At 32.1% G+C, this 23,693-nt stretch overlaps 1 protein-coding gene across 1 annotated transcript; it reads right to left on the bottom strand.

The window, feature by feature from the left end:
* LOC129914110 (uncharacterized) lies at positions 1-22,999 on the bottom strand. The gene is made up of 6 exons (XM_055993176.1): positions 22,550-22,999; positions 9,826-9,966; positions 8,113-9,767; positions 4,368-5,110; positions 4,205-4,306; positions 1-588 (listed from the first exon to the last, which is right to left on the bottom strand). Exons 2-6 carry the CDS (start codon positions 9,913-9,915, stop codon positions 296-298), a joined length of 2,883 nt encoding a protein of 960 aa, XP_055849151.1. The 5' UTR covers positions 9,916-9,966; positions 22,550-22,999; the 3' UTR covers positions 1-295.
* Positions 23,000-23,693: the final 694 nt, after the last annotated feature.

The following is a 23,693-nucleotide window of genomic DNA, read 5'->3' as shown; positions in this document are numbered from 1 at the left end:
TTTTTGTTTCATTTTTTTTAAATTACGCTATGTTAATTTTTGCTTATTTGGTTTTACTATACACAAAATAATACACTGAACTTGAACAATATTATGTAATAATTATGTATGATAAAAATTTTGTTTTTTTTTCTGTTTTTTTGTTTTATAATGAAGAACGATTTTAATGGGCTTTTTTGGGAGAAAAATCGATACATGTTTTTTATATAATTATATGAGAATACCAATTTGAATGTATTAATTTTTTTCTTTTTTGTATCGGCTAGGATTCTACTAATTATTTATTCTTCTTCATTTAGGTTTGTACCAGTCCTCGAATGTCTGTTGGAGTTGGACCAGTACAACTACCAGCCGTACTATTACTTCCTCCATCGACAAATAGTGTTGTTGTGTCGATGCCACTTGTATCGGGTGAATGTGAAGAAACTATTTCTGTACAGATGTCTGTATCGTCTAAGATTTGATCACTGCCATCTAGAAGATCTCTCAAAAAGTCCGTATCATTGCCAGTCATTTGTTGTAGAGATTTGATTTGTTTGTCAGCAAGTTCTAGAGCTCTTTCAACTTCTTCTCGTTCGTCTTGACGCACTGAAAGTAGAAAAATAATAACAGTGACTACTTTGTAATACTAATTATTGTCAAAGTTAAGAATATAATTAAAGTTGTGCTTTTATTTTCGAGACCATTCATGTAGGTAAAAAAAACAAAATATTTGACCCATTGTATTTATGTTCCACACTATGTAAATTTCAGGTAATTGCAATAAAACGCGCGATTGGGTGTAATGCAAATTATGAATCTAAAGTTCAATGAAACTCTCATAAAATATAGAGGCCCTAGAAAAATTTTGTAACGTCAGCAAAATTTGGATGCAGTATTGAAGAGGGATTTATTGTGTTTTAAGCTTTTAAAATATTTTTAAAAAAATTGTTTTGTAAGAACTGTTTTTTTTAATTTTTGCTTTATAAAAGATGTCCAAAAAGTAATGAAAAAACCCTATAGTCTTAGAGCCCAAAGCAAAGGGAGTGAAAGTATAGCCAAAATGTGAGTATACAAAATTCAAAAGCTCGGCAGCTTTAATTTACGGCAGTTTTCTAGTTAATGTGAGTGGGCTAAATTCACACTATTTTACATTCTAAATATACTCGTAACAACTGATGCTCTGTCAGTTTCCTTAAGCCTGGAAACCTTAGTTTTAATGATGCCAATAATAGAACTAAAATTCAGCTTCCTCTGCCCATAACAGGTTTTGTGTTTTCTTTTTTTTACAGTTCTTATAACTTCTAACTTTAATTTTAAGGCAGCGTCCTAAAAAAATTATATTGTTTGATACTAGTTCATTATTAAAAAAAAAACTTGCCCTTTTTGTTGAAGTTTTCAAAAAGGTATACAAAATTTTCAAAGCTTAACTTAGAACGAAATATATAACATACTAGCTTATCTATAGTCGCATGAGTAATCTGCGGTGTCACTTCTATTTGAAATTATTCAATGCTAGTAGGTACCGCTTTGTGCTTTTAGGTCGGGTGATATCAATGTGAAGAAATGTTCAGGTTTTAACTTTTCGTTAGGACCGAGTACTAGTGCTAATACCTATTCTAGCTAAACCGAATAGTAGGACTTGTGCAAAAAAATTGGTCGTAAATCTCATTTTACTATTTTGCATGCAAACACTCTGAAATTATATGCACGACTGGGGTCGCACGTACTTGCTCTTATGGTAAAAGAAACTCTAATACTAAAGCTTTTTACTGAACAATATTAGTTTTTATAATAAATTATAAATGAACTTTTGCACAAAAACAAGTATGACATTTGATTTCTTGTATAAAAGAGTTTTTAGAAAAAAAATCGAAAATCGTTAGAGCCGTTTTTTTTTAAATAATTTTTTATACAGGGTGTCCCAAAAGTAATGGTTCAAACGAAATATGCTGATAGGCCAACCTTAGGGCTCTCAGAATTTGGTAACTTGTTCATCCCAAATCCTTACGGTTTTCGAATTAATGCAGTTTTTGTGAAATTTCGAAAAATCCCTACTTTGCAACAGTATCTTGCTTCCCCCGCTCATAATTAATTTTTGTTTTTTACAATTCTTTCACTAAAACATTGCCAAATAATAAGAAATAATTTTTTAATCAAAATATTTTTTATTTCATACGCCATTTTGCTACAAATTAATTAACAGTTCCATGTTTTATAAAAACTCAAATTGATTGAAATATTTTTTAAAAAACCAAAAATGCGTTTTTTGAAAATTTTCTAAAATTTTAATATTATCTTTACTTACACACTTTTGTATAAAAATTTTCATTTAAATCGGGTTAATTTTGTACGAGATATTCAGAAACGAAAAAAACCGTTCTATGACAAGTACCGTTAATAACGGTACAAAAAATATTTTTTTTATTTAAAAAGTTGGCCCTTATGTGTAGTATTACACACAAAAATTTTAATCAAAATCGTTAGAGCCGTTTTTGAAAAAAATTAACTTTTCTATTTCCGTTATATGGCAGGTACCGTTAGTTTTGGTCATAAAAAAAAAATTTCAATTTCCCCTCTAGGGAATCACCAAAAACTGCTAACTACCAAGTTTGAAGAAAATCACTTCACTCGTTTAGGCTGCAGCTCCAGATAGAGACAGACGGACAGACGGACAGACAGACAGACAGACAGACAGACAGACAGGCAGACAGACAGAATTGCCGGACCCGCTTCTTTGGCATTCTCCATCATCGTAATGTCATGTAAAATTGTTATCTCGAGTTCGATTTTTTTTACGAATCCTAAACTTGCCCTATAGTACCTATATCGCAAGTAAAAAAAACCTTCTAATGGCAGGTAGGTACCGTTAATAACGGTACAAAAAATATTTTTTTTATTCCAAAAGAAGGCTCTTGTGTAGCACTTAACAGAAAAAAATTAATTAAAATCGCAAGAGCCTTTTTTGAAATAAATTAACTTTTCTATTTCCGTTATATGACAGGTGCAGTAAGTTTTGGTCCTAAAAAAAAAAATTTCAATTTTTCCTCTAGGGAGTAGTTTAGGCTGTAGCTCGAGATACTTACAGAAAGACAGACAGACAGAACTGCCGGACCCACTTTTTTGGCATTCTCAGCCATCGTAATGTCATGTAAAATTTTTATCTCGAGTTCGATTTTTTTTACGAATCCTAAACTTGCCCTTGTACCTACATATCGTCCCGTTTCTGCCTGAACCACGTATCTACACAGCAAATTTTGTTCAGTTCTTAAAATAAATATACATGTTATGTTAAGGAATATTGATTGAGATGTTTCTACACTTAAACCTTTGTATTTATTCTATCTGTTAGTTTTAGAGCAATGTTTAACAGACAAAAAAATCTTTTAAAAAAATGTACTTACGAGGTTCAAGTAGAAACAGGACGATATATCGCAATTAAAAAGGGCATTATTTTGGTTCATTTGAATAGAGCTTCTCTTATTTATCAGTTTTTGTGTGCAAGTCGTCAAAGCAGTAGTAATGCAGAATTCTCGGCAGTGTGACCTGTCTGCTAACCAAATATGTAAAAAAAAAAACGCAACGAAGCTGAAGAGTTATACTAGCGGTTCTACTGCTCACGTCAAAGTCATGACTCTGCCGCCAAAATAAAAGAAAAAAGTTGTGTAAAAGCAACTTTGTCTACTAGCTTAAGAAAAAGTACACTGTAACAAATTGATGGTCCTCTTTGTGAGGACCGTTGAGACGCCGCGATTCTTTCAACAGAAATTCCTATGTGCCTGTCATTTGCAAACAAGGATATCTGTGAAATTCTATCCTTAATAGTCTCTCTGCCTTGTGTTTTTGGTTTTTAAGTTTGGTTGGAAAAAATAATAAATATTTGATTCGATTCGATAATAAAAATTTAGTTCGAGATGGTACTAAGATCTCCCAGAAGCGTAATACTAAAGCTTATCCTTAAAACTCGACTAGAAAAAACAGAAGAGTTAGTGCACTACGATTTGTTCTTCCTTTTTAGATTTGTAACTTTGGCAGTGGACGTTATGTCATGAACAAAAAGATTTGTTCAAGCGGGTATTTCATTGCGATCGAGGCTTAACCCTGCCTAACGTGTTTATCGACGTATCCTTTGTCGTGAATATTACCCACACTAAGTTTATATTAATGCTAATGCGTTCATCGACTCTCTTTTTCAAATACATATATGTATTTGACCTCGACTTACCTACTGTAAACAGTTCATTAAAAGCATCTACTGGTAAGTTATTCAAAACATTGGTCAAATCATGCTCTTCCAATAGACGAGTATCGGCCAAAGGTATTTCTTCTAAAATAATAAAATGTATTTATTAGCATATACAAATATTTTTAAAAAAATAACAACTTACCAGCATCTTGTGTTCCCACCATCAACTCGCTCTCACTCAAACCACCTACCCCAGTGTCTTCCGAACTAGCATACACCGAACTATTCTCACAAATACTCAGCATATCCTGTGTCAGCAAATCTTGCTGATGCGAATTTTTCATTATGTTCATAATTTCCAGTCCCGGCGAAAGAGTATTCATCGCTGGAAGCATATTCGACTGGGACACAGGTTGTGATGAAATCTCATTCAATTTGATGGTATATCCACCACCAATTGTTGCGCCAGAAGAATTTCCATCATAAACAATCGTCGCACCAATACGATTCGACGATGTAATATTCGGTGGAGCCAATGCTATAGCTGAAGAACGATTGGGCGTCGAAATAAATGTTGTAGTATTACTACTTCCAATTGATTCCAACGACGATGTACTTCCTTTTCGTTTATTCTTGCTGCGTTTAGGTGGTCGGCCACACATACCATTTGATTTTGTACGCTTTTGTATAACTTTTATTTTTGGCCTTTGCTCCTGAACTATTCGATTGTAGTTGTCACGTTTCCAACCATGCTCACGACACAACGGAAGCTCATGTGATATATCAAACACTGGAATGCGGCATTGGGTATTGTCGGCGAATTTCGCCGTACAAGGTAGGAACAAATGTTGGTCTACATTGCCCGTTATGTGTATGTAACATTGGGCGGTTAATGCGAGAGCTCGATTTGAACAAGATGGAACACAGCATTTCTTCTCAAGTTCACTACAAAGAAAAAAAATTAAAATATTTATAATCTTTTCAAGGAAATAGTAGAGTAACGAAAGCAAACTATTACGGAACCCGGCAAAACAGCTCCGATTTTGATGATCTTTTTTTTCAAACGTCGGTAAATAAAAATACTTTAACTTCTAGAGGTTGAAAATTGCGGCTGTTGTCGTATTGTTTTTTTTTTTTAACTAAAATTAAGATTTTTGTGAGCAAAAACAATTTTTTTTATTAATTTTATGATACCAAAAGACTGTCTAGATGATTAAAAAAAAAAATATATGGGAGTGAGGGACAATCTTCCATAATTTAGGAGATAGATGCAATTTTCTCACAAACTGACTTCAAACTTAAAGAAAATATTTTGAACTCAACGGCAACACCTGCAATATTTTATTATGTATACATTTTTAAAAAGCTAGAAATTCATTCTTAAATTAAATCAAATAAATCTAATGAAGAGTTTTGGTCCCCAAACTCAGAATTTTGAAAAAAAAAAAATTATTACAAATATTTTGAAGGACTATTTTTTCAAACTTTTTCGTAATAAAATATAAATTAATCTTTAAAAGTTTATGGTTATATGTAAATGTTGTTAGTTCAATTCAGAAGAGGGATAGTTTTGAAAAAAATACTATTAAAAATTACTTCAATTTCATTGATTTTCTCTGAGACTTTGACAAACAAGACCTTCAAACTTTCTCTATTTAACTACTTCTTAGTTTTTTCCGTTTTTGAAATATTACCGTTATCTTAATTTGAAGAAATTTTTTAAATACACTCCTGTTCAAAACTAACGCACACTTTTCTCTTCTTTAGTTTTACCCCTGTATCTTATTTTAAATGGCTTTGAAATTCGTTGGTGTATTTTTTTTGTGTTTGCTTATTGTTTAGGAAGTCGAAAAAATGCTTAACTGCACCAGCATTATCAAGGGAGCGGTACGATTGATCGCAAACTAAAATCTCTTATAACGAAATCTCGCATTTTTTAAAGTTTCACGCAAAACAAAATTTCGCATTTTTAAAATCTTACATAAGAAAATCTCGCATTTTCAAAATCCCGCAAACCAAAATTTCGCATTTTTAGAAAAAATCTCGCTTCTGCATAAAATTCTCGCTATAACAAAATCTCGCACCACAAAAATCTCGCATTGTAAAAGTCGACAAATTCGATTGAATTAAGTCCTTTTAATCCTTAATCCAGTTGATCTTGACGCTATGAACAACTGAAATTGAAATCTAATATGCATTTAACAAACTTTTACCTTTTCTTTCTTTTTCTCATAAATAAACAACAAAAAATAACAAAAACAAAACACAATAAATTCCCAGGAAAGTCATTGAATTGAAAAATAAATTACTTCAATAGTTAACAAACAAAAAGTAAAGAAAATACACATAATTCCATACAAAAACAATAATTTTAAGATAGCGAGAGGTTTTGAGCTACACTTCGCTTGTAATCAATTTTTGACAGTTGAAGTCGTTTTTTATATATATTTTTTAAAGATGTATTGCGAATAACGGTTTTATTCCTTCGTTCAGCATTTCTATTACATCTCGATTGCTGCATCTTAAATTTTCCCATAACAATTTCCCTAGAAAGATGGCCGACCAAACTGTAGACACCAATATGCCTTTTATTTACGATGGCATTTAAGCTCATATGCCAGGATTCCACATTATTTTGGGTTCGTTGAAAGTTTGTTGCAAACGTGTCAACAATATTCCAGAAACTTGGATAGTAAAGAAGTAGGTTATGCATAGGTAATATCAGACAGACTTATAACCTCGCATTGAAATAAAATATTTATTAATTCGCGCGCGCGAATTAATAAATATTTTATTTCAATGCGAGATTTTAAATTGCGAGATTTTAGTTAGCGAGATTTTAATGTTGCGAGCTTTCGCTAAGCGAGATTTTGTAATTGCGAGATTTCGATATAAGAGATTTCATAATGCGAGATTTTAAGATGCGAGATTTTAAAAACGAGATTTTAAAATGCGGTCAATCGTACCCAACCCCATTATCAACCAAAAAAAAAGATCGACCAAATTTAACAATTCAAGGTCTGAAAACTGGTATTAAATAATTTTAATGGAAGCAAGTGACACTTCTTTCCAATAATTTTATTCAATACTTGGTATTGTCTCTAATAGCGCACATGACAACCTGGAGTCGTCTGTTCTAACACTTCTTGCACTGCAGTTTTTAGTTGGTCAAGACTGCTCGAGGTCGCGAATGCATCTTTTCAATATTTCCTGGACATGTTCTATTGAATTCAAATCCGGATTTTTGTGTTTTCAATCCAAAATCGGTTTAGTGAAATCATGTTTTTAATTGGCAGTTAATGTTGAAAGTTCGGTTTTTTTTTTAAAACAAGCAAATTTGGGTAAAAACTACGAAATTCACAAAAAATATTTTTCCTGCATAAACTAAAGGTGATTTATTTTTTTATAAAATAAATATTACATAGTTTTTTGTTTGAATTTTTGCATTTATAAACAAAAATAAATTATTCAAACTTATTTTTTTGCTCCGTAAATTTCGAAATAACTGAGTAAATAATGAAGATATTGAATTGTAAACAAATACGTGTTTTATTATACTTAAAGGCAAGTCGATTGACATTATCAATTTCAAAATTTGCAATCTTGGGTTACATGGGTTTAAAGAAACGGTTATAATTTATATTGAAAAAAAGTGTCTTCATATAAAAGCTAACCTCAAAAGTAGTAGTTTTTTCTTGCATTCTAACCATAATATTTCAAAAACGGGAGCTGATGTGATTTCCTGACTCAGATTCAAGTTCAGCACATCAAAAACCTATATAAAAGTATATCTTAATCTCGGCACAAAAAAAAACCTTGTAGACTTAATTTATCGACGTGTGAAAAAAAATATCATCAAAAACGGAACTGTTTGACCGGGTTCCTAATATTGCCATTTTTTGAGCTTTAGTTACTATACTGAAAGAAAACCAAAATTCAAAACTTACACATCTTCCTGGTTTTTAAGTTTTTGCAAGAATTTCGAAACAAAAACCAGTCGACTTCTAGCCGCTGTTGGTTTCAAAAACGCATGCGATGAAATCAACTGCACAGCTTGTCGACGCAACAATGCCTTATGCCGTTCAATACGCTCTTCTCTGCCAATATTCGGGGCCCTCGCTGATATGTTATCGCTATCCGGATCTTTCAAATCATAAACGCCCAACCAATGTTTTTGCACGCAAGAAGCTTTGGCTGACGTTATTGTTATATCACATTTCTCTGCTGTACGTTGCCGACGTTCAATATGTGAAGTTAGCGGCGATACACTATCAAAAATATACGTATCAGGGGCATGCCATTCGCCACTGTTTCGACGATTTTTTTGTCTTCGTCGTATTGATGAAGACGAAGTAGACGACACTGGTGTTGCTGATGGCAATGAAGTTGATGACGAATGATGTTGGTTGATCGATGGTATTCTTGGTAAAGCTTCATGGTGGGTTGTTTGACTCTGTGAGCGTTTCGCTTTGCCAGGTGGCCCATTAGTTGAGCTTTTAAGCGATTTTTTAGCGGAAGACGATAAGACCCGAGAGTCTCTTTTGGCAGGTGTGGCGAACACAACATTCTTGTCACTTAAATCATTTACAGATGATTTGCGATTTGGTGACGGCGACGGTGCAGTTGGTGTACTCGTCGCCGCCGCTTCTCGAACAACTCTGGGACTTGTTCCTGGTTCAGTTTTAATGGGAGTTGTTCGGTAGATAACACTAACTGGAATTTCATTTATATCGGAATGATTTGGTTGCACTGATGACGATGATGAATCTGATGGAAATGAAGGTTGTGCAGTGGAGGATGAAGATGACGTCGCATGACACGTCACAACATTTTCTACTACCCTGTTAGGTAGTGGCGCATTTTGAGGATAAACTGAGACTTTTGAGTATTGTTGTTGTTGTTGTTGCTGGTGTCTTTGCCATTGCGCAGGTTTTGTTGAATTTGTATTTGTCAATGTCGATCCAACTTTCTGAAGCTGTTGTGCCAAAGTGTTTTGATGGAAATTTGACGGTGGTAGTAGAGTTGACGGGGAAGACAAATTCTGTACATTACCACCACCACTACAATTACTTGTTAATGTAAAGAAAGATTGTTGCGGCTGTTGTTGCTGCTGTTGTTGTTGTTGATGAAGATGGTTGATTTGTTGCTGATGATGATGTTGGGCGGGTGGGGACGCTGATGACGTTGATGTCGGCGTTTGATTCCATGAGATTACTTGTGTTGGCAACGAACAACAAGATGACGCCGCTGTTGTTGGCGTTACTGTCACAGCAGCTGTTGTCACGATTTTAGGATGTGAATGATGGTGCTGTTGTTGCTGTTGCTGTTGCTGTAATTTATTATTAGATGCAACATTTGAATGGCTATTGCCATTACTAATCGTTGTTATCGATATGACATTCTTTTGCATGCCATTGATAATTTGCTGCTGTTGGGTAATGGATGCTGACGGTGTTTCAATTGCTGTTGTTGTGCCGTTAAAACGGCCGCAAAAGAATTGTTGGGTTACGTTGTTGGCATTGCCTGAATCGCGTGTTGTTTGTTGTGAATGAAGAAGAGGTTGGTTGTTAACAGGTTTGGGATTGTGTGGATGCCTTGATTTCTGTAATGTGAAATATATTATTTTGATTTGTTATTAAAAAGCTAGTAAAAACTTTTACCTGAGGATTGAATAAAACTGGTGTTGATGAAACTGCTTCCGTAAAAACATACGGATCTTCAGTAAGTCTAGGTGCTTGCTGACATGACATATCCAAATTACGACTTGAGTTTTTTTTCACCCCTTACTCACTCACTCTATCCTGCAAAATAGGAAAACAAAAATTAGTATATTGTAATTATTGGAGGTTTATCTTAGCTGATTAGGATGATTGTTTATTATTAGAAAAAGATAATGAAGCTCTGATAGTGTCAACAAATTGGCAACAAGTCCAATGAAATCGATAATTTCGATTACTTTTGATGCAAATTGCATTATTAGCTGCGTTCCTTTGGAAATATGTATCTACTTTTTAGTACTTAAAACTACTTTGATCTACTTTGCTATACTGAAAAAGTAGTTCAAAGCAGCTTTGAGTACTAAACAGTAGATAAATATTTCCAAAGGAACGCAGCTATTGTGTTTTTCTCTTAAAGTAAAACAAAATAAATCTAGAGAAAAATCATGCAGCATGATAGAATTTTTTATCAAATCTACCAAAAATTGCGGACTGGTTACTGTTTATATTTTCAAATCATTTTCTTTTAAAGTGGTTGAGCAGTTATTTGCGTGATCGTACACAGTTTGTGAAAATTGGGTCTACATTATCTTTTAAAATTTATAACCACTCGGGTGTGCCACAGGGCAGTCATCTTGGGCCCCTTTTTTAATTTTCGTTAACGACCTTCCTACAATAATTAATTTTTCAAAATGCTTAATGTTCGCGGACGATGTTAAAATTTTTATGTCAATCAAGTCAGTTGCTGACAGTTTAAATTTTCAAAAAGACATTGAAAAATTGAAAGATTGGTGTTCTACGAACTCTTCGAGCTTAAATTTCAACAAATATTCAGTAATGTCCTTTTCGAAGTCCACCATGCCTATTTTATTTAACTATATGATGGGTGGAGTGAGGTTGCAAAGAGTTGTAACTCAAAAGGATTTGGGGGTTATTTTTGATCTACATCTCTCTTTTAGTGTACATATTGATTACATTATATCAAGGGCTAATGCTATGTCTGGATTTTTGTTTAGAAATTCTCATGAATTTCGGGATCCCTATACATTGAAAACTCTTTTTGTAGCTCTAGTTCGTCCTATTTTGGAATATTGTTGTGTAGTTTGGTCCTTACTTTTCAAAAAAGATTATAATCGCATTGAAAAAATTCAAAAACGATTTACTAAATTTGCTCTTCGAGAGTTGAATTGGTCTTGCTCCATGCCATCTTATGACAGTAGATGCCTACTAAAAAGCCTTTATCTAGTAGAATAACATACTATTCGGTAATATTCGCGAGAGACGTTTTAACGAACCATATTGAATGTCCTCCTCTTTTAGCCTTGTTCGGTATAAATGCACCTTCTAGAGCCTTAAGACATAGAAGTAACTTTTTCTTATATATTTCACGACATGCTACAAATTATGGTCAAAATGAGCCGATAACAAATGCTTGCGTTAAATTCAACCAATATGCAAATGTATTCGATTTTAATCAAAGCAGAAATAATTTCAAATCACTTATTATGTTAATGATAATCTAATTGCTGTAATTTTTTATTAATTATTTTTAATTATTATTAAGTAATATCTTTGTAAATAGTCTAAGAGAGTTGTAATACTTATAGACGTAAATAAATAAATAAATAAAAAAAAAATCTATTGATATCCACTATCCGACAGTCAACATCAACAGAACAAAACCATTCTTCGGTACTGAAAACTATCCAGTGTGAAAATTGACAAATCTCCTCTTATAAAGACTGATCACACATTCAACAGCCTTCTAGACTCTATTAAAACTTCAACAAAAAATTTTGAATTTCTAAGAAAAAACCTTTATGTTATATCTGATTATACTCGACAGTGGGTGAAGGACTTCACAACCCAAAAATCCCCCAACTAGAGCAGGAATTTATGAGCTATATGATGAACACCTTAGGGCTAAATTAAGAACGATATTTGCAGGCAAACACAAATCCATAGACAGTACAAGATAGACCGAGAGCTGCCAGCAAATTTCTTCTGCTAGATAACCGATGCATATTAGTTATAACTATTATAAGGAGGTCCAGCAATAACAAGCATGGAAATTTTTTATCACGCCTTTAATATTTGTCGAAAATCTTATAGCTCTTAAACCGTCAATGTTACTGCCCTAGTGTGAAGGAGATAAATCTTTTTGTATCGTCTTCTAACTCATTGAATTTTGAAGAGTCAGACGTCAACGTGACCGTGCGATCCTGACTTACTGAAAATATTATGATAAATAGTTTGTATACGAGGGCAATTTGAAAACTTCTCGGCCTGATAATAATCGCCAGTGATTTTCAAGTCCAGGGTTTATACAATTGTAGAATTCCTATCTGGAAGGATCCGAATCGCTTCCGAGATTTATTTTTATGTTCGGGAACCGATGAAAATCTTATGATACCAAATCAGGAAAATACGCGGGATGAGCGAGTAAGTCATACCCAAAATCCCGAAGTTTTCCATAGCCAAAAAACTTTTGGGAATAGTTTTTGAAATTCTTTTGCGAGCTTGTTTTTGATCATCATTTAATCATTTTGTGACGGTTGACATCGTTATTTGTCTACACTAGAGTGACCGCAACTCCCATAGAAAAAATTTTTTGTCGAATTTTTTTCGGGGGAACCCCATAAAATGTTCCGCCTTTGCAGATTTTTAGATAGCCAAAATTTCAGCTCGATTGAATAACTCTAAATGGTGCCGACACTCGCTCAAAGTATCAAAAATCTCTGTTTTTTCACTGTTTTTCGAAGAAAATTAGCTCTAGCTCCCAAACAGATCGGGTTATTTTCACTTTTTATATATTTAATTAAAGGTAGTGTTGTTACACATAATTCAGATGCTTAATTTGTTTAGTTTTACTAAAAAAGAAAAATATTGTCATCAATTTAAATTTTCAGTACTTACCACAAAAAGAGCTGAAGTGCAAACTCGATTTAAAATTAAACTTTTTTTTAACTGTTTTATTCTGCGGATAGGGATAGAATGGATGTTTCTCTATCTCTGGGCCCTCGGGTAGCAAAAGTATGAGGTATAGTCGTGGGGTGAAAGAGCTATTAACAATGAAACTTTCTTTGTTATTGGATCGATGTAAGGCATCTGATAGAAATGCTTCTCGCATAATTATAGCTACAATAGAAGCACTAGGGCAAAATCCAATTGACTTTGTAGTTTCAAAATCAAACTTACATTCAACAAGAATAAACTTTTGCTTGGTTTAATGCCCCAAGAGCTTATCTGGCTCCTAAACAAGATCTTGATCTTTTGCGTAATTGCATTGAATACCGCAAGATAGACAAAGATATTTCAGAGAAGGCTCTTGCTAAATTCTCAAACCATTTATGGTATTTGAGTTCAGAGCAGGCAGGTCTGGCGTTCTTTGACCTAACTTTACCAGATGGCGAACAAAATTAGAAACGGCCAACATAATTTTGAAAACCAGTGAAACGGAAACCAACAGAATAGTAAATCCAAAGCTACAGACACATGAAGATGAACAATTTGTCACAGCAGGGTTAAAAAATATTGTGAACAAAGAAACATTGAACTTTTTCAGCCGATTGAAAATAGACACAAGTTTTCTCAAAGAACCTCCAAATCTTTGGCCCGAAAACCCGCATTTTAAAGAAGGCTTTAAAAAAGTGCAATCACTTAGAGTCGTAAATGACATGACAGAAAGAGGAGTCAAATTAATAACGGATTTTAATAACCTTTTAACTAAAGATGAGGAACAAAAACAATATGTACTTCAAGTAGTCAGTGAGTGCCGAAAATTGTATCCTGATGCTTCCAAAACTACTTTGTAAATCTGTTGATTAAATTTTTTTAGTATTTACTTCTTTAATTATGTATAAGAAATGTAACACGATGTTATTTTTTTTTGTTTTTTAGGCCGTGTGTGAATTGCGTAAAATAGTTCACATAGTGTAAAATATTTGACACTGTTGAGGTGAATAAAAAATTTTCAGCTGTTAAAAATTTATTGGGCTCTGGGACCTGGTTAAATTTGAGTTAAATTTTTTTTGCAGATGGTTTTGTTTTGTTTTTTTTTTTTTTATTAAAAAGGAGTTTCATAGCAGAAAAGAGGCAGAGAAAAATATTAAACAATAAGCCATACAGCTGAAATTTTTTTGTTCACCTCAATAGTGTCAAAAATTTTACACAGTGTTAACTATTTAACGCAATTCACACACAGCCTTAGAATTCTGTTAAATGTTTCGTTTTTTTAAATAAAACAGTTTAAAAAAAAGGTTTAATTTTAAATCGAGTTTGCACTTCAGCTCTTTTTGAGGTAAGTACTGAAAATTTAAATTGATGACAAAATTTTTCTTTTTTGGTAAAACTAAACAAATTTAGCATCTGAATTATGTGTAGCAACACTACCTTTAATTAAATATATAAAAAAGTGAAAATAACCCGATCTGTTTGGGAGCTAGAGCTAATTTTCTTCGAAAAACAGTGAAAAAACAGAGATTTTTGATACTTTGAGCGAGTGTCGGCACCATTTAGAGTTATCCAATCGAGCTGAAATTTTGGATATCTAAAAATCTGCAAAGGCGGAACATTTTATGGGGTTCCCCCGACCAAATTTCGAAAATCGATTTCTTGCGGTCACTCTAGTCTACACCCAAGAAAGACACTTTTTTTTGCATGTTTTGAGTTTTGAGAGTGAGGGTTTCTATATTCATCAAGGACTGCGACTGCTCTGCGTTGCTTATGAGCATATTCCAGTCCTTCTCTCTAAGCTTACTTATGTCGAATTTCTTTGAACAAAAAAAATCGAATTAAAACCGATCTCAATGCGTTTTAATTAAATAGATTTTTTTTTAAAGGAATTCGAAATTAGTAGGACATTTTGTGAGTTACGTACATATCTCCAATATATTAGGTGAAAATGTAAAAGGCATTGACACTTGCGAAAGTAGCACCATCCATTCATAAGCCCAGTAGATATTCTTTGGAATTATAATTTCTGATAGGATTTTGGGACATCTATTGCTGGATATAAATAAAAATGCAGCTTAAGGGTGTTCAGAATGGATTTTGGAAGTCCTGTTTCTATATTATGTAGCACATAGTTTGGCGTGTTGTTAGGAATAAGGAAACACCTTTTCAAAAAGAAACGACTTGAATTTAGATTAACATCCATTTTTTTTTAATTTTCTAAGGTAATTTCTACTTACTGAAACCAATTGTTGATTTCTAATTCTTCATTAAAACAATCTCACTCGACTTCTGCTTTCCTCCTGGGTTTCCCTTTTTGATCATATAATTTTTTATGTTAAAGGAGTGGAGGAGCGTCCTTATTTTTTATTTAATTCCCATGTTACAGGTGTTCATTTTGGAAGAAGAATTTTTGTTAAATCTTATCCTAGAATCTCTTATGCTTCCTTATGGCAATTTGACAGTTTTTCGGCATATAATTCACACAAATATATCATACAAGAAATCCAGTTTTGCAAAAGATTCAATTAAAGAATTTATTCATACGTCACTGGGGTATAAAGTGAACCAAGTGGAACCCATTGATATAGCAATATAGAAGCCATACAATTTGTTTTTACATTATTCAAAGTAACTTGTTGAATGCTTTTACTCCTCGATAATCGATAATTTAAAATTAATTACTTTCACTAATAGGGTATAACACTTAATTTCCATTATAAACACAAGTAAAAGTGATCTAGTCACGTAGGTATTACTAAAGTATAGGTTATAACTTTTGAATACAACTTTTAAAATTTCATTTGAAAGAACCAATATTTGTTTATTAATGGCATGTTTTTTTTTATTTAACTCGTGCAAACACGTGTTGGAGAGCAAAGTTAATCTTCAATGACATCACCAGATTAATAATTACAATGATTTTTAAGACAAAATAAAAAAAAGCCGGCTGTTAATTTAAATTTTAAACTACCTTTCGATTGGTTTTAATTTCCATATTTCCCTATAGAATAGGTAACAAGTAAATTGTAATTATCATTTAAATGATTTAAGGGTTTAAATAGAGAAAATATACATAATTATAATATATATGTCTCATCGCAAACAAAAGAACTCTCTATAAACAAAATAGCTTCCAAAAACAACCGCACAGTAAAATAAATAAAATGATACAATAATTCCCACCAAACAAAGAAACAACAATTTCATTAGATATAACGATTAGATAGCTATGGTACCTACATCAATTGCTTAAATAAGTAAACTCTTCTCTTGAATTGATGATAGCAGTGTTTATTATAAAACAAGCAAAACAAGAAAATAAAGAAAAAATAAATTAAATATACAAAACAAATCGAAAAATGCGAATAATATATCAGAACTTGAGAATAAATAATCAGAGAATCAGAATCCACACATTCGCGCACGAAGAAAGCCAAAAACCAAAAGCCAACGCAGATTCTATAAAGAAAAAGTGCTGAATCTTTTTTGTATGTCTTCCTTCATTCTGCATATTGCTAGCTATCTTTTCTAGCTGTCTAGCTGGGCTCTAGTAGCAAATTACAAATTAAGTAAAGACAAAATTGTGTGGGGGCCAGTCACCCACCAATAATGGTTTCCTCCTTCTCCTCCACCTACATCAGTTACTTGCTTGTTACTACTTTTTCTAAGCTTTCCCAAACTACACTATCCCCATGCCCACTTAAAAGGTATTCAGAAACAAAACAATAATAGTGTGTAATCATATAATATTAAAGCCTTTGAACTTTGTTGGGGTTTTTCGGTCTTCTTTCGCTATCTCTCCAATGTATACGAGTATGAAGTGAAGCCGCTGTTTTTTTTTTGCAGGCCAACTTGGCTTTTTTTTTGTTTGTGCAAATAATTTGTATCTCTTTTAATAGTCAACTATACTTCTTTAGATATTTACATAGTTTAAGTAAGTTTCTGGAAATTGCGGTCTAATGTGAATATATTCGCACAAAGAACAAAATAACTCAAACTAGTTTATGCGTAATAGGTAGTCTCTTTAAACAATGGAAAAGATATAAAAAACAATAATTAGAGAAACAAAACTAGATTTTTCGTTTTTGCAGTTTTACATGAGTTGTCATTTGGTAGAGAATTCATTTTTGTCATTTTAATCTTGTCACTCCTATTTGACGTTTAGGAAAATGAACCAAACAATGGGAAATACAGTAGATTCCCTGTAAGTGAATAATCTGTAATGGAGAATGCCGAATGGGCCATAGTGTACAGGAACAAGTTTGGTATCAAATAGCGTTGAGCTTGTCATGTTTGTGAAATATTTCACAATTCAGTGTGTGATACTGCTTTTTGAGCATGCTCCTTCAAGTCTTTTACAGATGGTTTTATTAGAAATGTTTAATAATGTATTCTCTACTACTTTGAGACTAGTAATCAACGCCTTTTTCTTAACTTCTTTGATAATTGGACAAATGGATTTGTTTTTCGTTTTCTCCCACGACCGAGCTTTTAACCAGTTGTACTAAATTTTTTAAACTTTTAATGAATTTATTTTAATGCTGTTTAATTTATAAAATGCTTTTTAATGATTTTTCGTTTCGATAAACCATAATTTTTATTTTTAAGTTCAAGTTTTCTTACTTAGAACGAAATTTTTGTCACTGCGTGTTTTTTTGGACTAGTCTTTTAGTAAAATATAATAATTGGAAAAAAACTATCTGCCACATTAATAAAGGTTATGGCTAACTTCTTAGGTCAATTGAATTGAAACTTTGTCATTCAAATAAATTTGTAAATATTGCAGTGCGTACTCTTGTTTGTCCAGCCTAAAATGGACTCTATTTAACTTAATTTTTTTTCTTCCTCGTTCAAGCATTTTTTTTTTAATTTTAACAGTAGTAGTAAGGATAGTAATAGACTTTCTTATTCACTACTAAAGAATAGTTTAGTGAGGACTTGGGGAGCGAGAATGGCATAAATGTGAAAACTTGTCCAGTACTGTATAAATGGTTTCGGAGAAGTTGCAAGTGGACGACTAGCCTTACAGAGGAAACTGAATGTTTTGTATGATCAATAATAACGGTTCTTCCACATGACTAAAATGAAAAAAGTTGTACGGTCACTGCCATAGAACCGATTTCTTGATTTCTGACTTTCTGGTATACCTACGACTGAACCGATTCCAACGAAAATATTTGTACGAAAGCATTTAGTCTGATTTCACTAGGGCTCTAGTGTGCGCAAATTATCTCATTTCGAATGTCAAATCTGATAGGAAATAAGTTTAATTTGAAATTCAAAAAAATCAGGTATTTGCGATTTTATCTCATAAAACGCTGTAGTGAAAACAGGCTATTAATTTAAAAACTAAGAAAAATTTTTTAAAAATATTAATTTTTGAAATTTTACACACAAAAAAATTATTTAAAAAAAAAACGACTCCTTAAAGTTTCAAAAAAACAAAAATATTTTTGTTGCAAAAAAATAATCTAATTTTATTTTTGTGTAAAAAACATTTTAAGATTGTTTTCATAAGTTTTAAGGTACTAGTGCGATAACTTTGGTAAAATTTGACACCGTTTTTTTTTTTTTTTAAGGGGGTTTAATACAATCATTTATATAAAAAATCATTTATAAAAAAATGATTTGAAAATATTTAAAAACAACAAATGATTTGTTTTCTGCAAGGGTTAGAGGGTAAAAAATACTTTACCCATTTTCGATTGCGATAAACTGGTGTAATTATTGAGTCACCTATAAATTTGTTTTTAATTATTTTGTTTGCGTCCTAACCTGGAGGTCACTGTGGCGTATGTGTAACTTTTTTATATTGAAATATCATATTGATTAATACAAATTGTAAAATATGGTAAATAATTTTTGTATTTATTAATTACACTTTTAAAGAACCTTTTCCATTTACAAATACCAACAAATAATTTTGATTACTTTTTTGGGTCAAATCCCTATGTGCGACAGTAATTCAATGGAAATAAAGCCACATTTGAAATTTGAATCTACATCGTAGAGCCTTATTATAATGGTGTCGTGCCATTGGATAGTCCTTGTCCTTAGGCGCTGCATCAACAACAACATCATTATTGAAATACATCGTGGATAGTTTTCAAAACATAAAATTCACCCAAATTCAAAAAAAAAGTTTTTTTTTTTTTTTTTCAATTTGCTTACAAACTAGAAGACATTGAGTAAAAAAAAATTTTATATTCAGATGTTATTTTTTATATTACTGTATTTTTAAATTATTTTTTGAAATTGCTCTGATTTAAAAATAAGTTTTGTATTTTATATTCGGTTCAAATCCTTAAAGAAATTAACATTCTAGTGGTCAATTTCATAAACATTTAACAGGCTTTTAAATTTGTACATGACGTTTTTTGTATGGAACAAATGTCATTTTAGGACGTAAAAGGCCTGATAAATATTTAAAAGGGCCTTATGAAATTGGCCAAAGGTACATATATTTGTTTTTTACTTAGACTAAGGATTTTCAATATATAGGAACCAATATGGTTTTCAGTGTTCTATAAGGAATCAATTGAGACAGTTTTCTTTATCAGTCAATTTTGTATTAAAATCCAATCTTGACAAAAATGGTTTTTTTTTTTTTTTTGTTCCCAAATTTTTACTCTGAAATCGATTATCTACATCGAAAACAGTTGATTAAAATAGATAACTTGATAGTTTGAATGTAAATTGAATGTTACGAAAACAGCAGACACAACTAAAATTTAGAACTGTCATATTTTTCGTTTTCGGGTTTTTCTTGTGTTTTTCACGGATGTTTTACAAAGTACCGGGCAACACGGTGATTTTTCAATCACCTAACCAGTCAGGTTGTAGGCAAGAGGGGGAGGATTTTCCTCTTTTTGACTTTTGGTCCTAGAAAATGTAAATTGGAACGTGATTGGACACAACACTGTGTAGTTTTGCATGAGATACAAAAATGTATATGCTGACAAAACTATTTAAGGCTTAATTTAATCACATTCCATTTAAAATTAGAAAACTGTCAAATCGCATACAAATTTTAAAATTTCCCCTTTTTAATATCTGCCTTAAATTTAATGGAGCTAATAAATTGGGCCTAAATACATTTTTTAATTCCAAACGTCAGTTTTCACGTTTATAAACAAATTCTACGATATATATATAGAAACTAGTTTGGTAGCACAGATTTAAAACTGTTCAAAAAATTATGCCCAGAGAAATCTCCGAACTAAACAACTAAGCCCAAGTGGCTAAGGTGTTGTTGCATTTAACATGTAAATTGCTTAACCCCGACTGCGTTTTTTTTATTTTGTCCAGTTAAAACCGGTTGTAGTAAAAATCCCAACTGTTATACTTTTTGCATATTAGTCAATTTGTGATGTATTTTGAAAAGAATTTTCACTTGCTCATATTATACTTAGAGAGAATCGACTGTAAACCCATTCATTCATTCTTTCAAGAGCCAACACAAAAATTAATGGATGAATAATTTCAGATTCTTCACTTCACTTGCCGTCTGTTTGTGTATATACACTTCGCGTCACTTGAATAGAAACAACAATTTTTCTTTAGAAAATACCGATTGGCGCTTCGGTGAGGTAACTTAGTAGGATTTTGGTTTTGCATTTTCAAAGAGGAATTTTTAATAAACAATGTTGTAAAAACAAAAAACCCAAAACAGAAACCGTATGGCTACTAGTTGCGTTTTTTCGCATTACTTCACAAAAAACAGTGTTTTTTTTGCGTCACTTGAATAGAAACAAGCTCTTAAATTAGATAAAAATGATGAAAAATCATGGACAACACTAATTTTTGTAAAGCAGTCTTAAACTTTGACATTATTTGCACATTATAACCAATTATGGGCTACGAGCTACCATTAGGCATCACAGAAAATGCATAAATAGCAGCTAACATTGGAAATGCACTTGCACTATGCAAAATCGCGAAAGATATTGGAAAATTTGTATGAGAATATTTTTGAAATATCGTAAACTAGTGATTGAATAAAAAAATAAGACAGGTGAGACCCAAATCAAGAGCAGAGAAAAAAATAATTTAAAAACTAGCAGAAATTTCCTTCACTTTGCCGCTAAAATCGGTCAAAAACGTGGTGTTAGTGCGATGGTAATGTGTTGGTTTGTTCCATCATGGAAGTTATAAAAGGTGCACAACATTTAAAAAGCCTCAAAATGCAAAATAACAACATTTTAACTTCTACTTAGATTACAAAAAAGTTAACTATTTTATAGTTGCATTTGAACTGAAAAGAAGTTAGGTAAAGAGTGGTTTTTTAAAGGAAAACATACCAACTCAGATGGACCACGTTAATATTAGTCCTATTTCATTGGTTTATGAAAGAATAACTTTTATCGCATCGCCAATAAATGGCAATAAAATGTGTTATAGTAATACGCTTTGTTTTTATGATGTGCAATAGGAAAATTGAAGCTTCACGCTTCGAAAAAAGATGCAAACTTTTACAAAGAAATAATGGAAGAAGCTCTTGGGAAGTTTAGGAACGTGGAAAAACAACCCTCTTAGAGATTGCACAAGGAGAGTTCCAGAAAAAAACAACGCAATAGAAACAAAACAGATCCATTCCGGATGAAAACGAAAGTTTATTTCACTTATTCAAACCTTAAATTGTAGAAAATGTCATTTTCTTAATTTGTAAGAAGTTACCAAACACTATAGTCACTTTCTACAATTAGGTCCACGATTGTGTACAGTACAAGTGCATTTTCAATGTTTAATTCTATTTATGCATTTTCTGTGATGCCTAATGGTAGCTCGTAGCCCATAATTGGTTATAATGTGCAAATAATGTCAAAGTTTAAGACTGCTTTACAAAAATTAGTGTTGTCCATGATTTTTTATCATTTTTATCTAATTTAAGAGCTTGTTTCTATTCAAGTGACGCAAAAAAAACACTGTTTTTTGTGAAGTAATGCGAAAAAACGCAACTAGTAGCCATACGGTTTCTGTTTTGGGTTTTTTGTTTTTACAACATTGTTTATTAAAAATTCCTCTTTGAAAATGCAAAACCAAAATCCTACTAAGTTACCTCACCGAAGCGCCAATCGGTATTTTCTAAAGAAAAATTGTTGTTTCTATTCAAGTGACGCGAAGTGTACCTCCTTTTCATTTGATATACGTAGGAAGGTATATTAATTTGCAATTTTGCTCTAATGTTTTCTCAGAGTGTACATTTAGGTGATTGCGGGCTTGGCAAAATGCAGGTGGGAGGTAAGGTGGGGGAAATGACAAATGAGTCTTATCAAAAACATCAAAACATAAACAATACATAAACTTATAAAAAAAGACTCCTATGAATTTATTAGCACTGGCGCTTAACAAATAAATGGGTACATATTTATTATTACTGTTCACTGTCATTGAGAAAGGTCATTCAGGGGTAAAAGTCCTAGGGAAAGGTGTATACTAATTTATAAAAAAAAATCCTAAATCGTCGCACTTCGAAGCGCACCTGTCGGTTTTTTTTTGTTCATAACTTATGTATATTGCCTTGCCACATGAACAAAAAAAAAATAAATGAGAACCTGTTCGGCATTTCTACATTAAAATTCTTCTTTAAAAATTTCCTCACGTATTCTTTACTTTACAGCAGAAAAAAAAATATGCATAAATAAAAAAAAAAAACTGTTTTTGTTTGCAAAAAAAAAAAAGTAAAGCAAAGCAAATAAGCAACCAAACTAACCTATACGCGCTCAGTTTATGTTTTTGTATTATTTTGATTTTGTATCCCTTTTTCACTGCGGCGTTTTTGTTGTTGTTTTTGTTATTTTGTTTAGAGCTGGCGGATGAACATAACGCTGAATTCACTGGTAGGGGTTTTTTTTGTTGGAACAAATTTTCTTGCAAAAAAATTTTCTAGAGTTCACTTTTCCTGTTTCTGTCGACGAGAATTTTTGGATGCAATTTTAACACATTTACGGCCAATTTGATGATGATATTTAATTGAAAATCATTAAAATAAAGTCTTATTTGTATTTTGGATATATTTTTATGTTTTAAATGCAATGATTAATACGGTAAATTAGTTGAAATACGCGTCACGAATTATAAATGACAGCACGCAATTAAAATGGCCGCGGTATCTGTGTTCATTTTTGTATTGTTGCTGAAAGGCGCGATTGTTTTGAGATGGTGTTTGTGTGTGTGTGTGTGAATCTCTGTTTATACCTGTAGGGGAAGAAGAATATTTTTTTTATATATGGGAAAAGAATTGAATTGAATTGAATTGAATTTTATTGAGTCTTCAATGTTAGGTTACATTTTATATCTTATTCTAACAATAGCTTTTATTGTACTAAAGTGGCTATAAAGTATTGCCTTCTTTTTCGAGTATTTTTTTTGTAAAGCCTCGTGGCTGTCAGTATTTATATAAAACTAAATATATGGTTGGACTGCTTTTGCTCATAAGCATTTAGTTGAATTTGTTTGTGACGGTAGTCACGAATACATATATACAATAAACTTAACCTATCTTAAAACTACATATATACGAAAACTGGCCAGTGCAGTGATATGCTTAATATCTAACATATTGCTTGAGATTTTTATTTTTTTTTCGTTTCTTTTCTTTTTTGTTTCTTTTGAGTTTATGAAGCGAGAGCGCCATATATACATTAAACATACAAGTAAAATCACAGTATACGAGAGTGTATGAGCAACATTTTAACATTGAGATATACATTTAGGGTGACTGAGTGAAAGATTCGATTAATGGTGTAGAGAGGAAGATACATTTTGGTATACATTGATGTTGTTTCTCTATCTTTACGAGCGATAGCTCTTCTTAATTTATAAAATAGTATAGATACATTTGGTAGGAGGTACAA

The sequence above is a fragment of the Episyrphus balteatus genome, chromosome 3 (genome assembly GCF_945859705.1).
Source record: "Episyrphus balteatus chromosome 3, idEpiBalt1.1, whole genome shotgun sequence".
Lineage (NCBI taxonomy): Eukaryota > Metazoa > Arthropoda > Insecta > Diptera > Syrphidae > Episyrphus > Episyrphus balteatus.
The sequence above is the reverse complement of the archived record's forward strand: the minus strand, read 5'-3'. Positions and strand labels throughout refer to the sequence as shown.